Source organism: Bufo bufo, chromosome 3, assembly GCF_905171765.1.
Source record: "Bufo bufo chromosome 3, aBufBuf1.1, whole genome shotgun sequence".
Classification (NCBI taxonomy): domain Eukaryota; kingdom Metazoa; phylum Chordata; class Amphibia; order Anura; family Bufonidae; genus Bufo; species Bufo bufo.
In genome coordinates, this window is record NC_053391.1 from 256485788 (window position 1) to 256508215 (window position 22428).

Consider the following 22428-nt stretch of genomic DNA (forward strand, 5'->3'; position numbering starts at 1 on the left):
CCTTCTATTTTCACTTATCTCTTGTTGTACGTCTGGTTCATGGTTCCGTGACAATCACATGACCGCAAACCGTCAAAGGTCCTTAATCCCTGCACTCGCTGAAGCATTGTATTTCTGACATTTAGAGAAGGCCAGATTAACCATAGTTAGGTAAAAACCATACCAACGGGATAGTATAAATGTGTTTATCTTACAGGTGGCATTATTTTATTTTATTTTATTTTATTAGTTATTAGTTATATCAGTCATATCTACCAAGATATTCTAATAGTATATAATGTGTAATATAGAAACTTATCATTCAAAAAATCTACTGTGAGAGGATCAAAACAGGGTTTTCCCAGTTCACCATGGAGAGCCATTGGGGTCGCCTTAGACCCCCAGTGTCATTTGACTATTCCATATTTATATCAAAGGATGTAGGGACCCCTGCATATGATAATTGATCTGGACTATAGAAAGCACGCAAAGTCGATCCCATTATTAATACCTCGTGGTTTTGAGGGTGAAGATCTACCTGGATTCTTTTTGTCTCAGGATCTTATCTAAATCCCCCCCTCGTATTGATGGTTTGATGGTTTCAATCATAGAGAAATGTATTGATTTGACATTTCCCTCATGGTACAGTAGAACATGTCTGGCTAGGGGTTTATCTCGTCTACTTCGTATATCCCCTATTTGTTCTAAAATCAGTTTTTTGAATGGCCTACAAGTTTTTCCTACATATTTTAAATCACAATCACATTGTGCCAAGTAAACTACTCCTCCCTTGTTAGAGTTGGCAAAGCTCCATGCTGAATATATTTTATTTCCTGAACTGTCCGTAAATGTGCTACCCATGTTAATAAAAGGACAGGCCTTACACTTCCCACATCTGAACGTACCCAGGCTCCTATTCTGGAGCCATGTATTATTATGCTGAGATTCTAGGTGATCGTGGACCAGTGTGTCCCCAATGCTTCGACCCCGCCTGTACGTTATCGCTGGGCTCTCAGGTAGGCATTTATCTAGATCTGGATCTGTTTTTAGTAGTGACCAATATCGGTTCATAACATCCTGTACTTGTTTGGCCTCAGTTTTGTATGTCCCAATCACTCTAATTAGTTCTTGTGATGTATCTCTTCTTTTTGATTGGAATAGTGATGACCGATTTACTGATTGTGCATGGGCCCAAGCCTCATAGAGGCAAGAGTCCGGGTATCCTCTGTTTTTAAGCCGATTGAACAGTTTCTGTGCCTCCACAGTAAAATCCTCTTGTTCAGAGCAATTCCGGGGAATTCTCAGGAACTGTCCCTTAGGTATACCCCTTTTTAGTGGGACCGGGTGGAAACTGTCCCACCTGAAAAGACCGTTTGTGGACGTCTTTTTCCTAAATAGGGTGGTTTTGATGGAATCTTTGTACCCACGTTCAATTTGAATATCTAAAAAGGTAATCCGATCATGTTGGAGCTCATACGTAAAGTAAAGGCCTATATGATTACAGTTAAGATCACTCATGAATATATTGAACTCAGTACCTGCCCATAGTAACATAATGTCATCAATAAACCTGGACCAAAGCAATATATGCTTTGTCCAGTGATACAATGACTCTGCGAATACCACGGTATCCTCCCACCAGCCCAGGAGAAAATTTGCATATGTCAGCGCACAGGGGCTACCCATCACGGTGCCCCTGAGCTGGTGGTAGAAGTGGCCCCCAAACACAAAATATTTATGCGTCAATACAAAGTTCAATAGTTGAATGACAAAGTGATTATGCTCTGACAAATCTTTGGACCTAGTATCTAGGAAATATTTTACAGCTGCCAGACCATTGTTATGAGGTATTGACAGGGCCGTCTTTAATATTGATTGGACCCTGGGCAAGAATTTACTTGGGCCCCCTGGATCCCGCCTTCCCACACCTTAAAAAAAAGCGAAAATCTTATACTCACCTGTTTCCTTTCACTGGCGCTCACTAGCTGCTGGTACGGCGAGGGATGGTGCAACGCAGACGCGCACACCTCACCGCTTCCTGGCACAGGCGGGCGTGATGACATCATCACGCCTGCCTGCGCTGGGATTTCACTACCAAATAGACCTCAGGCCTGTAGTCTATGACAAGTCTTGTCGCCATCTGCAAATTTTAAGGCACATTGGCGACCATTTTGCTCGCCATCTGGAGCGCTGTATTGCATCAGTGACATGAACACTCTCCACATATAATGATATATTACATCAGTGACATCACCGCTCTCCACATATAAGTGATATTTTACATCAGTGACATCACCGCTCTCCACATATAAGTGATATATTACATCAGTGACATTACCGCTGTCCACATATAGGCGATATATTACATCAGTGACATCACCGCTCTCCACATATATGTGATGAGCGGTGATGTCACTGATGTAATATATTACTTACCGGTATATGTGGACAGCAGTGATGTCACTGATGTAATATATTACTTATGTGTGGAGAGTGGTGATGTCACTGATGTAATATATCACTTATAAGTAATATATTACATCAGTGACATCACCGCTGTCCATATATAGGTGATATATTACATCTGTGACATCACCGCTCTCCACATACAAGAGGCATATTACATCAGTGACGTCATCCCTTGGCGCTGGGGTGCGCAGCCAGGGCCGGTGTTCAGGCGCCCTGTGCGAGCTAACCTTGTGGTAGTGTTACCTGCAGTCCTATGTAAAACCACAGATAACACTAGTGCTAAATAATGTAGTAGTGTTACCTGCAGTCCTATGTAAAACCACAGATAACACTAGTGTAGATCATGTGGAAGTGTTACCTTCGTCCTTAGTGTGCCTCCCTGTGTCTATCGCACAGACTCCATGCTGGCGCTGCCTCCTCTTCCATCTTCTTCCTCTTGTCCCGCACAGAACGTTCTGAAGCAGCTGCGTCAAGACATAGGAACACTGTGGGCATGGTGATACACACAGGGAGAGACACACACACACACAGGGACGGACACACACACACAGGGACGGACACACACACACACAGGGACGGACACACACACACACAGGGACGGACACACACACACACAGGGACGGACACACACACACAGGGACGGACACACACACACAGGGATGGACACACACACTGGCACACTCAAAATCAGCAGCAAGGAGTTAAAGTCCAACCCTTAATGCCCCCAAGATCCCTGGGGGGGGGGGGGGTTGATGTAGTAGCAGGAAAGCACACACTGTCCCCCTGTCCTATATGAGCCCCCCCTGTCCTATATGAGCCCCCCTGTCCTATATGAGCCCCCCCCTGTCCTATATGAGCCCCCCCCTGTCTGTCCTATATGAGCCCCCCCTCCCCTGTCCTATATGAGCCCCCCCTGTCCTATATGAGCCCCCCTGTCCTATATGAGCCCCCCCGTCCTATATGAGCCCCCCCCCTGTCTGTCCTATATGAGCCCCCCCCTCCCCTGTCCTATATGAGCCCCCCCTCCCCTGTCCTATATGAGCCCCCCCCCCATGGCTACCAAATACCTGTAAGTTCTGTTGTTGCTTGGCTGGCTCAGGCTGTCTGTTGTGGCTGCCGGCTGGGGCTCCGCCTCCTTGTTCTCTCTGCCTGTGCGGCAGCTGCATCACGCTCCAGCAGCCACTGGTCTGCTCTGTTAAAGAGACAGGCAGGCCAGGCAGCAGAGTGGAGCGCAGAGCGGCCCCGGGCCCCGCCCCCTCCTCACTCTCTCTTTCTATAGTCCGGAGTCCGGACCATGACTTTGTTATGTTACAGGGCCGGCGGGCGGCAGCGGCAACAAAATATAGGGGGCCCAAGTAAAATCCAAGTAAAATGCTGCTTGGGCCCCCCAGGAGCAACTGGGCCCGGGGCAGCTGCCCCTTTTGCCCTGTGGTAAAGACGGCCCTGGGTATTGATGTGTATAATGCGTCTATGTGGATGGAGGCTAGCCATGTATTTGATTCAATGATAATTCCCTCTTTATTTCCAGTCCTAGTTCCTGACATCTTTTCTGAAGATGTGAAAATTTTCCGCCATCTAAATTTTCTTGTGAAGAGATGAAGATCCTTAACCCATTCAAAAAGATTAAAACGGGTTGTGGGTACATATATAGGACAAGATAGATACTTCTGTCTTCGACAGCGGAATTCCTGCAAGATTCAGTACCGTCAATTTATCATTAGTATATTCTATGTTTTTTTGGTACCTGCAATCTCTCCCTTAGTCCATAGGTGTTCGTTGGCATCTGGCCTAAAAAAGAGTCTGGACTGGTAGAGGGAAAGGAATGTGTGGATGTACCAGACGAGCCAAATCTTGTTGATCTCTGTCTACCTCTATACTGCCCTCTACCTCTCCAGTTGCTCCTACGGGTCTTTTGTGTATGTAGAAAATGTTTCTGATCTTTGAGTTCAGCTCATGCAAAATGGGAGCAAAACCGAAAGTGTCATGTTTATATTTTTGTTCAGTATAAATATATTGAAGAGAATAGGGCCCAATACTGACCCCTGAGATACCCCACTAGTGACAGTCACCCATTCTGAGTGTGTACCATTAATAACAGTGTTTAGCACTATTCTATTGCTGTTCTAATCCACATTATGGCAATATCCACTCAACGAAGTAAAGAGAAATAAGAGTCTGTCATTAACCCCTTAGTGACCACTCATACTCATTTTTATGGTGGTTACTAAGGGGCCTTAGGCCTCCTGCACACGAATGTAGGTGTCCCGTTGCCGTATTGCGGACCGCATATGCGGATTCGCAATACACGGGCACTGTTCAGTGTGCATTCCGCATCACGGATGCGGACCCATTCACTTGAATGGGTCCTCAAATCCAGAGATGCGGAACGGTGCGGAACCAAAGCATGGAAGACTACAGAAGCACTGCGGAGTGCTTCTGTGGAGTTCCCTTCTGTACTTCCATCCCCCAAAAAATTAGAACTTGCTCTATCTTTTTGCAGAAAAGACGGATGCCGACCCATTCAAGTTGAATGAGTTTGGATCCGTCCCGGCGGCTGCACGGAGGTTGCCCGTGCATTGGGGACAGCAAATTGCGGTCCCCAATGCACGGATCAGGACAAATAAGTTTGTGTGCTGCATGGAAAGGAGTGCCGATCTGGATTGTTTAGCGCTTTATATGCCGCGGGCAATGGTGCCCACCGCAAGTAAAGCAGTGACAGAGGGAGCATACTCCCTCTGTCTTCCATTAGCACCCCGCAAATGCGATCATGGGGTGCCAATGTAATGGGGTGCCGATGTATGTAAAGGCTGGCTGGGGTCTGACATAGGCCCCAAGCTAGCCTTCAGAATTTTCTGGCCTCTCTGGCACAGTCTGCTGGTCAAAGTCAGTATAGCTCTGACATTAAAATGCAATGCACTATAGGTATAGTGCATTGTATTTTAAAATGAATCAAAATTTAGTCTGTTATAGTCCCCTTACTTATTAATTGGTAAAAATAAAAGTTAAAAAACACATTTATGAAATAAAAAAAATTCCAGTAAAAAATAAAATCTTTTTCCATTGAAAACACACTGTTCGATAAAAAAAAAAAATGCGGAAAAAAATCTCCCCCATATATTTGGTATCGCTGCATCCGTAACAACCCACACTACATAAATATCATGCAATTTATCCCCTACAGTGAACGCCGTAAAAAAAAAAAAAAATTTAATGACAGAATTGCTAATTTATTCTAAGTTGCCACTGAAAAAACTTAATAACAAGTGATCAAAAAGCCTAATTTACTCCAAAATTATACCAATTAAAACTGCAAGTCGTCCTGCAAAAATCCTTACACAACTCCATCAAGTTAATCAAAAATTTATGTGTACCCAAAATGGCGCCATTAAAACTACAACTTGTCCTGCAAAAAACAAGCCCTCATATAGCTATATAGATGGAAAAATAAAAAAGTTATAGCTTCTGGAAGGCAACGATGAAAAAAGGAAGAAAAACGCTTGTTCAGTAAGGCCCAAAACAGGCTGGTCACTAAGGGGTTAAAAAGTACACTGGAGTTACCAGCCTCATAAACCACAAATTAACAGCACCTCAAATTAGAATATACCTAAATGCTTTACGTAGATCAAGTGGCAGACAAATCTCAACATCAACTGATCAGAGGTGGCTGTGAGAATCAGGTTTTTATGGTCAAACTGCTGCAAAGAAGCACCTACTGAGGAGCAAAAAGAAGAAATTTCCTTGGACCAAAATAAGCAAGGAATGGCCATTAGACAAGTAGAAATCTGTGCTTTGGTTTGACAATTTGGTTCCAACCATTGTGAGATGCAGCAAAGCTCAGTGGCTGGTTTCTATATGTGTGGCTTCCATTGTGAATCTTGGAGAAGCTATGATGGTGTGGGGGGCTTTGCAGGTGACACTGTTGTTAATTTATTAAAAACTGAAGGCACATTTAACAAACATGGCTACCACATGTTTGTTAAATGGGACCATCATTTGCTTTCAACAGGGCTATGACTTCAAACACACCATCAAACTATTTAAGAATATTTGTCCAAGAAGCAGAGTGATGGAGTGCTGGCTTGGATGACATGGCCTCCACAATCACCCATCCTTAACCCAGTTGAGATGGTTTGGGATAAGTTGGAGCACACAGTGAAGGAAAAACAGACAAGTGCTTTGTACCTAAGGGAACTCCATCAAGACTGCTAGAAAACCATTCCAGGAGACTACCTCATGAAGCTGATTGAGAGAATGCCAACAGTATGCAAAACAAAAGGGTCTACGTTGAAAGATATAGATTATAAAACTCTGGTTATATTCTGGTATGTTTAACACTTTACTACATAATTCCATATGTTTTTCTTCAGCATTTTAATGTCTTCAATATAAATCTACAATGAAGAAAATAAAAAAGAAAAGCAATACAATAAAAACTGTGTGTCCAAAGTTTTGACTGGTACTGTATACTCTGTTATTAAGGTGATAATGTCTTCCTAAACTTTAAATTGAATTATTCTGGAATTGAAGTCTGTTAGAGCAACATTTCATTTTCCAATTCCGGTGCCTGGTCTGAGGAGCTCATGTAAGTATTTAGTGTCTACAACATGATTATTTAAATATATATAAGGATGCATCCAGTGACAGGATGGAGCGGGCGGTCCCCCCAGGGGCCTGCATATTGGCAAAGAGCCGATGCAGATTATGATGGGTGCCCGTGTTTTGAATAAAGCCATTCTGATCCGGATGGACAATGGAGGGAATAACCCTGGAAAGCCTTGTGGCCAGAACCCTCGCAAGAAGCTTTACATCTGCATTAAGCAGTGAGATTGGTCTATATGATTCTAGATCTACGGGATCTTTGCCTTTTTTTGGAATTAATGTTATTACGGCTTCCATCATTGAGTCTGGTAACTTCCCATCCTCCACTGATTCAGAGAAAACCTCCAACAATCTGGGGAAAATAAAGTCCCCATATTTACTATAGAATTCATATGGGAGTCCATCTGAACCAGGGGTGGAATTGGCCAAACATAATTTAATAGCTCCCTCAAGTTCCTGGATTGAAACATCCAATTCAAGTGCTTTCTTTTGCACCTCAGTAATGATTGGAAAAGCAATCCCATCAAGATAGGCATCCATCTTATCATCTGTGAGCTTGGATTCAGCCTTATACAAGTCCAGGAAATAGTCCACAAAGGCCTTCTCTACAGGACCCTGTCCACTAACCATCCTACCGTTAACCAGTCGAATGTTATCTATGTATTTTTTGGATTGTTGACTTGAGATCACTCTGGACAAAAGTTTACCAGGTCGCCCTGACTCAGTAAAATATTTTTGCCCTTTAAAAAAAAGGCTCTGTTGGGCCTTATCCAATAAAAAGTTGGAGTATACTTGTGTAACCATTTGCATGCTTTCCCTATTCTCCTCCGTCTTATTTCCCTATTTTTCTGTTTTTTCCCATACTCCTTTCTAAGGTTCGCAATATTACTGACCATCATTCCCCTCATATATGCCTTAAAGATATCCCATACCACTTGAATTTTTGCTGAGCCATAGTTGTTATCCCAAAATCGGCCAATTTTATTGTGGATTGTTTCATGTGTCTTTATTACTGATAGCCAATAGGGGTTTAGTCTAAAAGGGGGCTTTTGTATGTGTCTTTCCTGGGTTAAGCAGAGTTCGAGGAGTAACGGCGAATGGTCCGAAATTGACCTCGTTTCATATCTTATTTGCTTTACCAGTTTCACATATTTACTGTTTATCAGTGCGAGATCTATTCTGGACATAGATTTACCTGCTTTACTAAAGCATGAAAAAACCCTTTTTCCCTGTCCTAGGTGTCCCCACACATCTTCAAAGCCAGCCTCAGAACAAAACCGTGCCAGGGAAGATCCCTGAACCGTACTATCTCCCTTGGCACTCGTAGAGACCCTATCACGTAGAGGATCAATGACACAGTTAAAATCACCAATAATCATTGTCGGGCACTCTGGCCATTTATCCATAAATAATAGCAAAGAATTAAGAACCGAAAAGGAAAATGGCGGTGGAATATAGACAAAAGCTAAAATACATGTCTTCCCCCTTAACCTACAATATAGGAAGATAAATCTCCCCTGATGGTCGACAGAGGATGCCTCACAAACGAAATCAATCTGTCTATGTATCAAGACAGTAACAGTAACACCTCTAGAGTGGCTGGAGAAAGTAGAATGATACGTATGCGCGGCCCATCCCCTACCGACCACCCTAGAGGTCTCTTCGGTGAGATGGGTTTCTAACAAGCATACTATTGCTGGTAAGTGGACCTGAGTCAAATCAAAAACCGCTTGTCTTTTTCCTCTGTCCCCCAAACCGCGTATATTCCAGGCAATAATTCTAGTCGACATTATCAAAAGCGGTTAGGTGGAGCAAAAAAAAAAAAAAAAAAGCAATCATAATTTAGGCGCACCACAGCCCATCTCCCACCCCAGACCCCACCCCCCGTGCAGGTAATCCACCACATATTGTAGTAGATTTCTCTCCTATGACCATCCCTCCCACCCTCCCCACGCTCGGCCCTCCCTATTAGAAAACGGAGAAAAGGGCAATTGGGGTTGTAGACCCCCTATAACAGTTATTGTTCCCACCAAATCCTAAAGAGACAGTCACAGATCATTTCATTCAAGCCAGTCCGCGGCTTCATCCGGGGTATCAAAAAAAAGGATTTTATCATTAAAAAAAATCCGCAATTTTGCTGGGAACATAAGAGAGTATTTAATATCCCTTTCTCTTAGCTTCTTTTTTACCGTCATAAATGTGCGTCTCTTTTCTTGTATGTCCTTTGAAAAATCTGGAAAAAAAGCCAATCTGTTACCATTATATACAACCGGTGAGCATTCCCTCGCCCTTCTCAGTAACATATCTTTGTCCCCTGTGGCCAAAAACTTAACAAGAAATGTCCGAGGTTGTCTCCCTGGGATTAGTTTGCCCCGACAGGGTGGAGTGGCGCTTCCTCTGGAAGGTTCTGGCAAGGATGGGCTTTGGGGAAAAATTTATAGGCATTCTCAAACTATTGTATAGATCTCCTAGGGCAAAATTAAGTCTCAATGGGATCCTGACAACTAGTTTTGATTTAAATAGAGGGACGCGGCAGGGCTGCCCACTATCCTTATTGTTATTTGACATTTATATTGAACCCCTTGCGATGGCCATTAGGCAGGACGATCGGGTTAAAGGATTTGGTACGCTAGGAGTGCAAGACCGCATCTCCTTATATGCGGATGATGTTCTTTTCTTTATAGACCATACGGAAATAACTCTTCCCAGAATTATTCAAATGGTTAAATCATTTGGTGAGGTATCCGGTCTTCTTATAAACTGGTCTAAGACCAGTTTGATGCCAATAGACCCCCTCCCACAGAAAGAGGTTCTTGTGACACAGTTGGACATCGTTGACACTTTTCAATATTTGGGCTTGATTATATCACCCCGGGTGGAAAATTTTGTACAACTTAATTTGATCCCCATAATAGCAAAGATTAGAGCTAAAATAGGGATTTGGCTGAGGCTTCCCCTATCTAGAGCTGACCGAGTTTCACTGGTCAAAATTGTGATATTACCACAACTTCTCTATGTGCTTAGGAATACACCTATTTGACTTCAAGATAAATACTTTAAACTCATGGAAAGAATAATTAATGATTTAATATGGGGAAGAAAACGAGTTCGATTAAAGTTGGAATATTTGTATAAACCACTGGAGTGTGGGGGTTTAAATCTCCCTTACTTTAAAGGGTATTTTATTGCTGCCCAGCTATTGATGTGCTATGAATCAGAAAACAGTGCACTGTTGGGGAAGTTGGTAGGGAGCTACGCTCATGATAATATATTTACCCTGTTGGAATCCGGGCTACTGAAGACCCATGAGCCGGGCTACAGAGAGACTATAAAACTCCTCCTGAAAGTGTGGGCTACTACTAGGACATGGTTGAAGGTAAAGGGCTCACTTACATTCACACCTCTTTGGCACAATGTGTACTTACAAAGGTTAAACGATATTGCACTTGACACATTTTGGCAAAAGAATAAAATTTTGTATATTTCACAGGTAGTAAAGGATAGAGAGATTAAGCCATTTATAGAGATAACACATAATATAGAACATTTTTCATGGTTTAGATACTTTCAATTGCGTTCAGCATTATCTAGTCTGGACGATAAACTGGTGTTGGATATAGACAGCTCATCCTTTTTGAATGACTGGGTAGGGGGGACACCGTCTAGAATGAAGATTTCAAATATATATAAGTTATTACTTAAGGCACGGTTTAGTGATATACAGTCACCAGGACAAAGAGAGTGGGAGATGGATTGTCCGAACATACTGTACAAGTAGAAGGGTGGGAGAATATTTTTGGGAATCTAGGTTTACTATCCCAGAACTTTAATCATGTTCTAGTACATTTTAATATTTGTCACAGATTATATATCACTCCTTTATGGATGAATAAATGTGGGCTAAGAGATACTTCCAATTGCCCTAAATGCGACACCTCAGGTGCGGACTATCTCCATATGATCTGGACTTGCACAGAACTTATAAAATACTGGAATAGCATTAATAACTTTATCACCTACAAATTAAAAATACGAATTCCCTTCGAACCACAAGTGTTTTTGCTCAATGATCTCTCCAAAACAAATAGCCATAAGTATCAAAAGTTCTTCCTAGTTAGGATACTGATGTTGGCCAGAGTTTTGGTTAGTCGGACCTGGTTTGCTCGATATACCCCAGAGATAAATACATGGATAAACCTAATTGATAAGGTAAAAATTTTTTAGAAAATCATGTATAAACAGAGGGGAGCTGAGGAGAAGTGGACTAAGATATGGGGTGGCTGGAGGATTTGAATAGTTGGGATAATTTTTATTTTTTATTTTTAATTTTTTTGAGCTGTTTTTGTTTCTTTTGTTGACGCACCACAGGTATGGGGATAAGGGGAAAGGAAAATGAAGAATTCTTTTTGTACTGTAATCTGTTTTTTATACATCAATTAATAAAGATAATTAAATTTAAATATATATAAGGATAAAGGGAAAAAAAACAATTACAGGTATACTTCTCAGTGCGGTCTATGTACAGTTGTATTATTCAGTTTCATTATTGCACCCTACTAATGACACTGCTTCTATGACATTTTTATCATAGTTTAAAGTTGCCTTTCACAACATAGCACCTGAATAGTAACATTGCTTTTCTCCCCCTTTTAAAGTAAATCATAATACTGTGCTCATAATATCTAATTTAATAGCAATATTTCTAATATTGCATTGTGAGCACAACTTTGAAATAGCTGCTTCCAAGTTGAACCATTATTAATAATAAAAATATTATTAAGGTTATCAGTATCTGATCGTGGGGGTCTGACACCCAAGACCCCCGCCGGTCAGCTGTTTGAGAAGGCAGCCTAGGCCAGTGACAACTTGTTCATCTGTCACATGGCGTAGAAGCATTTCAACCCCATAGAAATAAATGTGGCTGAGAGTGATACCAAGCATAGCTGCTATACAATGTACAGCACTGCTTGCATAACCAAGGAGAAGGCCTTCTCAAACAGCTGAACAGCAGGGGTCCCAGGTTTTGGACCCCAACCAATCAGATACTGATGACCTATCCTAAGAAATAGGGATATGAAAACCATTTGAAACACACTAGATGCAATTAGTTCATGTATGTTTATTTATTAATGGCACTTCAAACTATTTTAACATGTACCAATTCTGCATAATGGTTTTTACAGGCGTTTTATTAGGTAAATCATGCACATTGATAAGATGTAGGGCAGAATGTTTATGCAGCAGCAGCAAAACCAACTTGATTGTTGCCCAGATCATATACAGAGTAGTACTGCCTGAGGAAGACATCACCAAGAATCCATCGTGGCTGCCCATCCTGAGAAGGCAGGGACATCGACATAATACCAATGGTGCAGTATCCATTGTTCTAAGTAGATAAAATATAACAAGACATAATATTAATATTACTTGTTGTTTAGCACATTACACAAAAAAAATTCTTTTACGAAAGAAGACTACCTGAAGAACGTAAGCAGATGGTGGAAGTGGAAAAGAAGTTCCACTAATGGTGAAGCTAATTGTGGGGAGATTCTGTATGGAACTGCAGCTCACGGCATACTGCAAGAGAAAATACAATTATTATAACAATGTGATTTCAACAGAAATTTCCACCCATGTGATAAATATTATCTCCATGAGAAGAAAATGTGGATGTGAGCATATTTGCACATTTGTGACTTTAGTAAAGTAACTTTAGGCAAGTATTGCTTACTTTAAGTATCCCAAGTCTTGGCTTTTATGCAGGACCTGGGAAAATTCAATCGAGTACCTTGTGTTGAAAATATTTGGTATAGACAGCCATTTTATCTTACATCTCCATTCTGATCTTGTTGTGCACCAATGTCTTGCATGAGGGTGGAGACGATATCTTCAGGAGCAGTCAGCAGGGAAGTTCCAGTGTCTACGATACCCTGGCATCCTTGGCTACACCATCCAGTAGCTTGTCCATTGATGGAGAACCTAAAGGACAAACATTCAGCCATTATATTTGTAACAATGTAAAGTAAGATAAAAATGGTTTACAACAATGTGTATGTAGTATTGGAAGGTGTAAAGCACATTTTTATATCAATACTAATGCTTGAGTACCTACTCTTGGATTCCAATTTGCCAGTAAGTTTCAGAGGTGACAGGAGTCCAGTAGATTTGTCCTGAGTAGTAGTTTTGATCAACTCCCCCAAAAACTACTTCTCCACCACTCTGGGTGTTCTCCTGTCTGCAAATAGAAGGTGATGGAGATAAATGTATGTAATTCTTACATGTTACATCACAATGTAACAGAGAAAAAAAACACAATTTGCAAAACATACAATCTTACCCACTAAGGTAAAAACCAAACACAGGCTGATTAATGAGATTCTGTTGGATCATTCCCTGCATCACAGTGGTGGCTCCTCCCTCGGCAATAGATGGATAAGCCAGACCCAGGATTCCATCAAACTGAGCGTACACAAAGTTGGTTCCAGGCTCAGTCACACTTAATCCTAACTCTTGCTGAGAAATAGCTATATTTTGGATCTATAAATAACCAAATAATTTAAAGTGAGAATATTTATCAACTGTTAGAAAAAAATGCGGTTTAAATATAACTTTGTTGAAAGTTAGAAAATTTGCTGTATGTTTGATATATTTTGACATTTTACAGTTCATAAAGAAATGGTCTTCCCATACTTCAGAAGACCAAAATACATTTACCCACAGTCACAGGTTCCCAGATGCCAGTCTGGCAGATGGCAGTTGGGATATGAAGAGAAAGACTTGCAGGCTTGTATTGGCTAATGCAGGTCATATTTTGGGAATATCTCAAGAACGGTACGTTCGCTCCTAGAGAGCTGAGACCCAGTCTAAAACCTTCACAGACACCTGATGTACCTGTGTGCCAAATTTGGTGAAGATCGGTTAAGTAGTTTGGTCACACATAAAGAACAGACAGACATCGGGACAGACAGATGTCGGGACAGACAGAAACAAATTTTTATAACATAAGCGATATAGGCGGGATTACTAAGACTGTACAAAGATGCATCAAATATATTGACATGCCTCTTGTCTAATGCTGTTGTATCTTGGGCTGCCCATGTGCCACAAAGTAAATCTACACCAGCTATAGGCTGGCATATATATATCACCTATAATTTATGTCAGATTTCAGGCAGAAATTATAATACATATGTTGTCTCCTTCTTTAATAGTGCAATGAGTATTGTACAATACAATAAAAAATTTTTTTTAGCGTGAACGCCATTTGCACAAGGCTTTACAACTTTTATACACCGGAAACCTGGCCTACAACTTTGCTACATATACACCCCCCATTGTCTGCACTCTGAATTTTATGTGAATTGTTGACAATTTCCAATTATTTTTTATGCCACAGTAAAAATATAAATAGAAGTGTGACATACGATGACAGTGTCATATCTCACTGCGCGTACGCCATTTGCTCAAAGATTTGCCACTTTTAAACACAAGAAAACTGGCCTACAACCCCACTACCCTTTTTCTGCAATTTCCAATAATTTTTTTTGCTACAGTAAAAATCTAAATGGAAGTGTGACATACGGTGACAGTGTCATATCCCAGGATTCCAGTCAAGCTTCCAGTTCCATACTGCAGAGAAAATTGCTGGTTGTTTGAGGAATAGGTGGAGGACTGGCTTGGGTTGAACAGAGGATGATTGTCTGTAAAAATAATAACAGGTAGACTATTGGTCCTGTTTCACAAATGAACAATATTTAGGCATTGCTAAAGCATGCTTATCTGTCAAAACTGAAAAATATTATTCACTTAATAAAGTATTATGTTCCACATTCCTGTAAAATACAATAGAGAAGTCTGGAATGTATATATTAGCCAACTATACGTCTTTCTTCCTGCAAGCTTTAAGCTCTTTAAAATGATAAACTAATGATAATTTTGACATTTGCTTTCCGGATAAAAATTCAAGTGCATGAACTTATGTATTGCTAGAACTATAGTTCTAGGCACTGGATTAATTTTAAAAAGTATTAATTAATTAAAATACATCTATTGTTGTAATTTCATTTTTTAAACGGGTTATCCAGGAAAATATATTTATGTTATGACTTATCATCAGGATAGGTCATCATTATCAGATCTGCGGGGGTGTGACACCCGGGCCCCCGCCGATCAGCTGTTAGAAGAGGCCTTGAGCGCTGCAGTCTCTACCTAGGCCAGTGACATCACTGTACATAGGTCATGTGGCAAAGTTGCAGCTCAGCCCTATTTAAGTCAATGGGGCTAAACTGCAATACCAAGCACTGTCACAATACAATGTATAGCGATGTCCTTGGAAAGCTGTCAGGAGCCTGCATCGCTCACCAGAGTGCAGCCTCTCCCTGAAACAGATGATTGACAAGGGTGCCGAGACAATTACATTGCCTGATTTTTCTGCAGATAATCGCTAACAAGTGTTTATATGGATGCTCGATAGCAATCATCTGGCAGTGTAATACTACCACCGACTGCCTGATGAACAAGCAAATGGTTGATCATCAGGCAATTCAAATCTTTTAACATGTTAAAAAATGATTGTGTTAAAACGATCTTCACAACAGCAAACCACTATACAGTGTGGGGACAAGCGATGGCATAGTGATTGCTCCTCCCCATGCTGCTGCAGAGATCGCTGCATGTAATAGCAGTGGTCTTCTCTGCTTGCAAGCAGGCAATTGCCAGGAGGGAATGCTTTCTTCCCAACAATCATCTGCCACATCGGGCTGTGTAATACAGCCTTTAGACCAGCACTGATGTGATAATGATGACCTATCCTTAAGACAAGTCATCATTATCTTTTCCAGGATAACCCTGTAACTCAATCTACAGTTACTTACTGCATGCCTGGCTCTGACAATAGGTTGAGGCTACCCACAAGTTAGAGGATCCAGTGTCAAACAGAACCAGGAAGTTCTGAGGTGGTGTACCAATGCTGATTTCTCCATAGTATGACATCTATCCACAAAGAAAACAAACAAACATATTGACTAAGTGAGTTATTTGTTCTAATCTTGCCACCTATAAGACTAATTATGTTAAGTAATTAATGTTCAGTCCTAAGTACTCACGTCCATGTAGTTTGCCAAAGGCTCATAAGCAGTGGCAAACTGGTTGTAATACTTTGAAGCTGGATCAGCTCTTGGGGCTTTGATACCATGCTCGCTCATCACCTCTCTCATGGACTTGAATCTCTTCAGGGGGACTCTAAAATAAAAATTTAACAGTTATTATAGGAGAGTTCTTCAGATTGATATATATTACTATGCGATAAAGATTGATGTTCATTTTAGCACTTTGTAAAAGGTATTAGATAACTACTGATCTATTGCCTTAAATATGAAGAAAAAAAATGGGTCAAACATATGTAAATTAATACATATTACCTAGTTGTTTTATATTTTTAGTTCTATGGCAATTAATTGAAGAAAAGTACGATGGGTCCGCATCCTATCCGCAAAAAAAATGGAACGGACACGGAAACAAACAACGTTCGTGTGCATGTAGCCTAATCCATATGCAAATGAGCAATTAAGTGTGCCGAGGGCAGGCATGTCATTCTGTGCGCCCTTGTTCCTCCTACTTCCTATGTCAGCCCCTTCCTCTCCTTCTTGACAAAGCCAGACGGGATGACTATGTAGGAACCAGGCACTGACCATCAAGAAGGAGAGGAAGGGGCTGCCAGAGGAAGGTGGATGATCAAGGGTGCTTAGAGTGACTTGTGCTCACCCTCGGTGCACTTAATTGCTAATTTGCATATGGATTAAAAATACTTTTTCTCCAACAGAAGCAACAGATAGCTAAGTGTAACATATCAGATTAATTGTCAGGTAGAGAGAAAAGGTATTGAAAAAATATGAGCAATTAGTGATGCAATATGTTTCATAATTATCCTATCAACTTGGAGCAATGTATTTTTTGCCATACAATTCATAGTAAAGGATCGATCTAAAGAGAAACGAGAGAAAAGCACTAAGATGCACAGTATATGGCAACACTTTCTCAGTTCTCAGTTTCTCATTTGTGTGTACATTTACAAAAACTAAGAAAGCTTACAAATTCCAGTAAAACTACATAGGTATCAGGAAATTATAAGTTAATATTAAATATAAATAAAACTTACAATATTAAACAACATGTACTTACTTAACAATCCCCTCTGAGAGGTGGAGGCAAATGAAAGCAAGAATTAGACACTTCATGTTGGAGGGTAACCTTCCACTTTAGTTGTCTGCACAACTACCAGTACTTTATATACTCAGAGAAATGCTATCTTATTAAAAAAAAGTTTTATCAAAATGTCAACTTCATTACGTTTCCTTTATCAAACATTTTAGGCCCTTAAAACTATCTCCATGAAAGTTAGATTACAATTGTTTTCAGGTTTGCATATTATGTTTGACTTTGACTTTATTGCACGGGTCATTATAATTAAAAGTATTAAAAATATGTGCCAAGAGTTGAGAGAATAATCTTGAACAAATATTCCTTTGAACTAAAGATAAGCGAACCAGCCTGTAACGAACAAGGTAGTTACGAACTTTGCAGTTTTTCGACTGGCAGACGAACCCGAACCTTTTCAGGTTTGATACGGATGAATCCAGTAAAATGGTGTGTAGAGCCATTTCACTGCACATTCTGACGAGAAAACAAAGACTATGGATGAAGATGGGTGCTCACATGACCCTGAGAAGAAGTGGGGGGAGGGCTTACCCTATTTGGCTCACAGGCAGGGAGGTGCCCTAGCAGAACAAGCAGAATGTCATTCTGTGTTGGGATATGAATGAGGGTGGATGAATCTTACAGTGTCTGCCAGAAAAATTATCTTATGGAGTCAGGGAGAGTGAAAAAAACAATCAAGGACAGTCAGAAATTAAAATCACACTTGTATTCTACTGCCCGAGACAGTGATGGGAAAGACAATAATTACAAAGAAAAATAATTGTATGTTTACAATATGGATAGGCAGGAAAAGCTGTCAGCCAGGGAGTGAGAAGTGGGGAGTTGAGGCTGTCTTTGCCTCCTAGCACAACTGTAGCTGCTACAAATCTCAACAACAGCTACCTACAAGGACATTACTTTTATTTTTTCCCATTTTAACAGAAATCGCACAAAACTGTACAAGACATGTTCTATCATCAATGTAGCATATTAACTCTCAGTGAAAACACCTGAAATACTAGTCCAAACTCCATGTCAAATAGTAAAAAAAATTTAAAGTCTTTAAAACAGTGTAAAATACACAGGGGAGCGGACAAAAACATCAGTGAGTGATAACGTAATATTAGGGCTAAATTTGTTTATATCTATCTCCACACAGTTCCAAACTTCTTTTTTTGGGGAGGTTGTTAAAATTATTAAAACCAGCAGCAATACACAGGGTAACACACGACATTATCTGTGAGTGATAGCAAATTTAGACCTAATTCCATTTCTGTTTATTTCTATCTCCATATGCTTCCAATCCAATTTTTTTTGGGGGTTGTTGAATGTATCCAAACCAGCATATAGATGATTAGTGCACCAATACACTGGGTAGTGCACAACATTATTTGTGAGTTATAACAAATTTAGGCATAAATCTGTTTCCGTTTACTTCTGTCTCTACACAGTTCCAATCAAATTTTTTTCAGGGGTTATTGAAATTATTGAAACCAGCATATAGGTGATTACTACACCAATACACAGGGTAGCGCGCATTATCTGTAAGTGATAACATGATATTAGGAGGCAGGACTCAATGAGTTTCCGTTTTCCTTTTACCAATATACAGGGTAGTCCACAATATTATCTATGAGCCCCAAAAATGTCAGGCCTACGGAAGGGTTCCAAACCCAGAGAGGTAGTAGTAATAATAGTAGTAGGCCGCAATTGTTCCTGGAGCCAGAATGTAAGTAGTAGCAGCACCACCATCTATCCGGTCAGAAGTAGTGGTAGTAGTAGTAAAAGTTGTCCCTGCTGGCTTTGGAAAGGTGCAACATTATTGTTGAGGTGGAAAGAGGATGAGATTTTGGACTGGATGGCTCGCTCCTCCTCTCAGTCGCAGCAGAATGACGTGGAGGTGAATTCAGAGTCTGGCACTGTGCCATGGAGCCAGTGGTCATAGCATTTCTCCTGCTCCTCCTCCATGCAGCCCCAGAGAAGGCTTTCAGGGGAGTCCTCTCAGTCTTCACTTCCCCTTCCTAGTGGGGCGCCTTCTAGTGGCAAGAAAACCCCAACACGTCCTACAGCAGATAGTCAAAAAAGTCTCCATGATAATGGCTTGTGTGAGAGCTGGCACCATTTGGGCTTCCCCGAGGGGGAGATTTGGGAGGAGGCTTGGGACCCAATCCATAGCTGTGTTGATGGTGGTGGTAATAGTGGCACCTGTAGCCACAACATTGGTGATGAGGGCAGCGACAGTGGCAGTAAGAAAAAATGCAGAGCAGGGGAAGGGGGCCCAGGAGCCCACCATGATATCTCACAGACCAACTGTGTGCTTGACTGCACCTGGGAGCCAGATTGGGGTGCTGAGGAGGAGACAAACTCAGTGAAGAGGGGTGGTGGCAGCAGCAATAAAGAGCAGAGGCGATGTACCTCCCAAAAAACAGCTCGGGCCACATCAGCTTTGGGATCTGATGATGCCGCCGACACTGTGGGTGGGTTAGGCCCAAAACGTGGCAGAGCTAAGCCAAGATCGGCTCTCTGTAGTTCTGTGTGAGCAACTCCCGTATGGAATTTGTTTTCCACAAGGCGAGCGCACAAAACCATAGCCGTGTGCAAGATGCCAACCCACATCCCGAAGCAATACGATGTCTTTGTCATCAACACCTTCTTCTTCTAGTGCTAAGACTCCTCCTTGTCCTCCACTCCATCATGATAAATATATGCCAGAATGTTTGCCATGAAAAAACTTTTCTCCACCAGCAATCAATTTGTCTACAAGCTGAACCCCTACCTGGCAATGCTGCTTGCGGTGCAGTCGCTGCAGTACCATTGCAGTAGTGCTCTGTACTATCACTTGCTAGAGAACATGGGCCACTCCTTGTAATTCTTGCTATGCGGCGAGCTGCATTCCACGGTGGACACCTGGAGCAGCTGTTACGGGCAGGGACAGTACATATCTTTCATTGCCAACTTGGTCAATGTTTTTTGCAGCAGTGTAGGAGCAGCACCTCAGCAACATGGGGAAAGCACTATCACAGCAAGCACTTATCCACCTCCTCAATCTTCTCCTCCATGGACACCGTCCCATCCCCAACAGCAGTAGGGCACAGTGTCACTCCCGTCTATTACAGGTGTCATCACGCATTGCCATGTGGTGTTGTAGTTGATCGGCCTGGATGATACAGACCTGCTTGAGCGCCTGTAGGAGAAGCAGAAAGCATAAACAATTATGTCATGCACCAGAACGCCTCAGCAGGTAGCATGTGCTGTTTCCAGGTCGAGCAGTGACAGCTCATGCCATTCATGCTGCAGTTGTCCCTCATCCCCCTCATTTTTGAAGAGACGCTAACGCTCATGCAACAGGTGGTGACGAAGGAGAAGGAAGAACTACTAACGCATCTTGCTGTCCGTGTGTTGGGGACTCACAATGAGAAAATCCCATAGGGGAGGAGGAGGTGCTGCGACTTGAGGAGGAAGAAGAGTTGGAGTTGGAAGAGCAAGAGGATGTAGATGATGATGGTGACACTGGCCACAACTCCCAATTTTCTTAGTGGAGGGCAGAGTTGGAAAGAACTTGCTTCTCGGCACACTGGTCAGAATGGCAACCAGTAGACTAACTTATGCAGTGACAGGCGGATCATTGACATCAAGCAGTCTGATGATTACTGGTGGCCATGCTTTTAGACCCTTGCTTATCAAAGCAAAATGGGAGAATATTTTTCTGCCAAAGAAAGGGAGGCCAAATTACATTATTACTAGGTAACACTGTGTACGCAGCTTGCCACAGCTTACAGCAAACGCTTGCTGCCAGCGTGTTTGAAACAGAGGCCCCTCTCCCGCCACCACAAGTAGCAGAAGCAGTAGCAGCAGCCATTTCAGTTTCTTCAACATGATGGAGCAATTTTTTCATGTGCTGCAACAGGTTGAGGCCAGTGAGAAAGCCGAAAGCTCCTGCTTCAACACCCAGGTTCAGGCCTACCGACACTCTGGACAGTCTCTGATTTTATGGATTTGTAGGCAGGAAGACTCTTTCTTCTTTCTTGCCTAGCATCCAGTGTCATCTTGGAGAGGGTTTTCAGCACTGCAGAGGGTGTGGTGACACCGAAACGGACCAAGTTGTACTCCGCCAGTGTCCAAAACATCACTTTTGTCAAAATGAACCAAGCCTGTATTTGGGAGGATTTTCACACCCCTCCGTCTGAGACTGATGAATAGATTTGTCCTTGATGGTGCTCCTTCTTGCCACTGTTGCTGCCTGCCTGCCTCCACCATGCACCTGCCACCATCATGTCACTGCTGTGGCCTCCCAACTATCATTTTCTGTAGAGCTACTGCTGCTGTCTCAATCATGCCACTGCTGCGGCCTGCCAACCATCATGTTCTGTATGGCTGCTGCTGCCTCCATATTGCCACTACCACCTTTGTTCTACTGCTGCTGCCTGTGCCTACCATCATCTTCTGTAAGACTGCTGCTGCCTGCCAACATGTACCATGTGGCTGCTGCTGCCTCAGCTGCTGCTGCTATTCACTGCTTGTCCCCTACTGCCACCGCTACAAAAAAAAAAAGCATCTGGCATTACTATTACAGTTACGAGTAGTAGTACTACTACTACCCATAGAGAGCCTTCTGCTGCCGCTACTGTTGCTGCCAAATCTAACACCCTACCCTTTTCCACACTGCCCTGCTGCTGCTCCCAGGTATAAAAGAAAATATAAAAAAGAGGATTAGGGAACAAAATATATATTATGGGTGAGTGGCCCAGAATAAATGAAGATGTAGGTGACGGGCGCCAAGAGGGTGGAATGTGTAAACAAGAAGAGAGGTGAGAATAAAATAGGATACTATCAAACGGGAAGTCAGCACTAGAGATGTCGCGAACATAAAATTTTCCGTTCGCGAACGGCGAACGCGAGTTTCTGCAAATGTTCGCGAACGGGCGAACCGCCATAGACTTCAATAGGCAGGCGAATTTTAAAACTTTAGTGATGGAAAAATTGTTTCAAGAGGACTAACACCTGGACTGTGGCATGCCGGAGGGGGATCCATGGCAAAACTCCCATGGAAAATTACATAGTTGACGCAGAGTTTGATTTTAAACCATAAAGGGCATATATCACCTAACAATCCAAATTTTTTTTGAACAACGTGGTTTAACCACCTCCGGACCGCCTAACGCAGGATCGCGTTCCGGAGGCGGCAGC

General features: G+C 42.0%; 1 protein-coding gene across 1 annotated transcript; it reads right to left on the reverse strand.

Moving 5' to 3' along the window:
- Window positions 1-12280: 12280 nt before the first annotated feature.
- On the reverse strand, window positions 12281-17282 carry LOC120993351 (gastricsin-like). The gene is made up of 9 exons (XM_040421877.1): window positions 17227-17282; window positions 16152-16287; window positions 15921-16038; window positions 14629-14747; window positions 13385-13584; window positions 13160-13282; window positions 12879-13026; window positions 12526-12624; window positions 12281-12433 (listed from the first exon to the last, which is right to left on the reverse strand). The coding sequence occupies exons 1-9, from the start codon at window positions 17280-17282 to the stop codon at window positions 12281-12283; spliced, it is 1152 nt and encodes a 383-aa protein (XP_040277811.1).
- Window positions 17283-22428: the final 5146 nt, after the last annotated feature.

Excerpts from the sequence above, each read along its gene's own strand:
- LOC120993351 (XM_040421877.1), bottom strand. The coding sequence starts at position 17,282 with ATGAAGTGTCTAATTCTTGCTTTCATTTGCCTCCACCTCTCAGAGGGG. Across the intron at positions 14,748-15,920 it reads TTGTCAGAGCCAGGCATGCA|ACAATCATCCTCTGTTCAAC; the intron begins GTAAGTAACTGT and ends TTATTTTTACAG. Across the intron at positions 13,585-14,628 it reads TGGGATATGACACTGTCACC|ATCCAAAATATAGCTATTTC; the intron begins GTATGTCACACT and ends GGTTATTTATAG.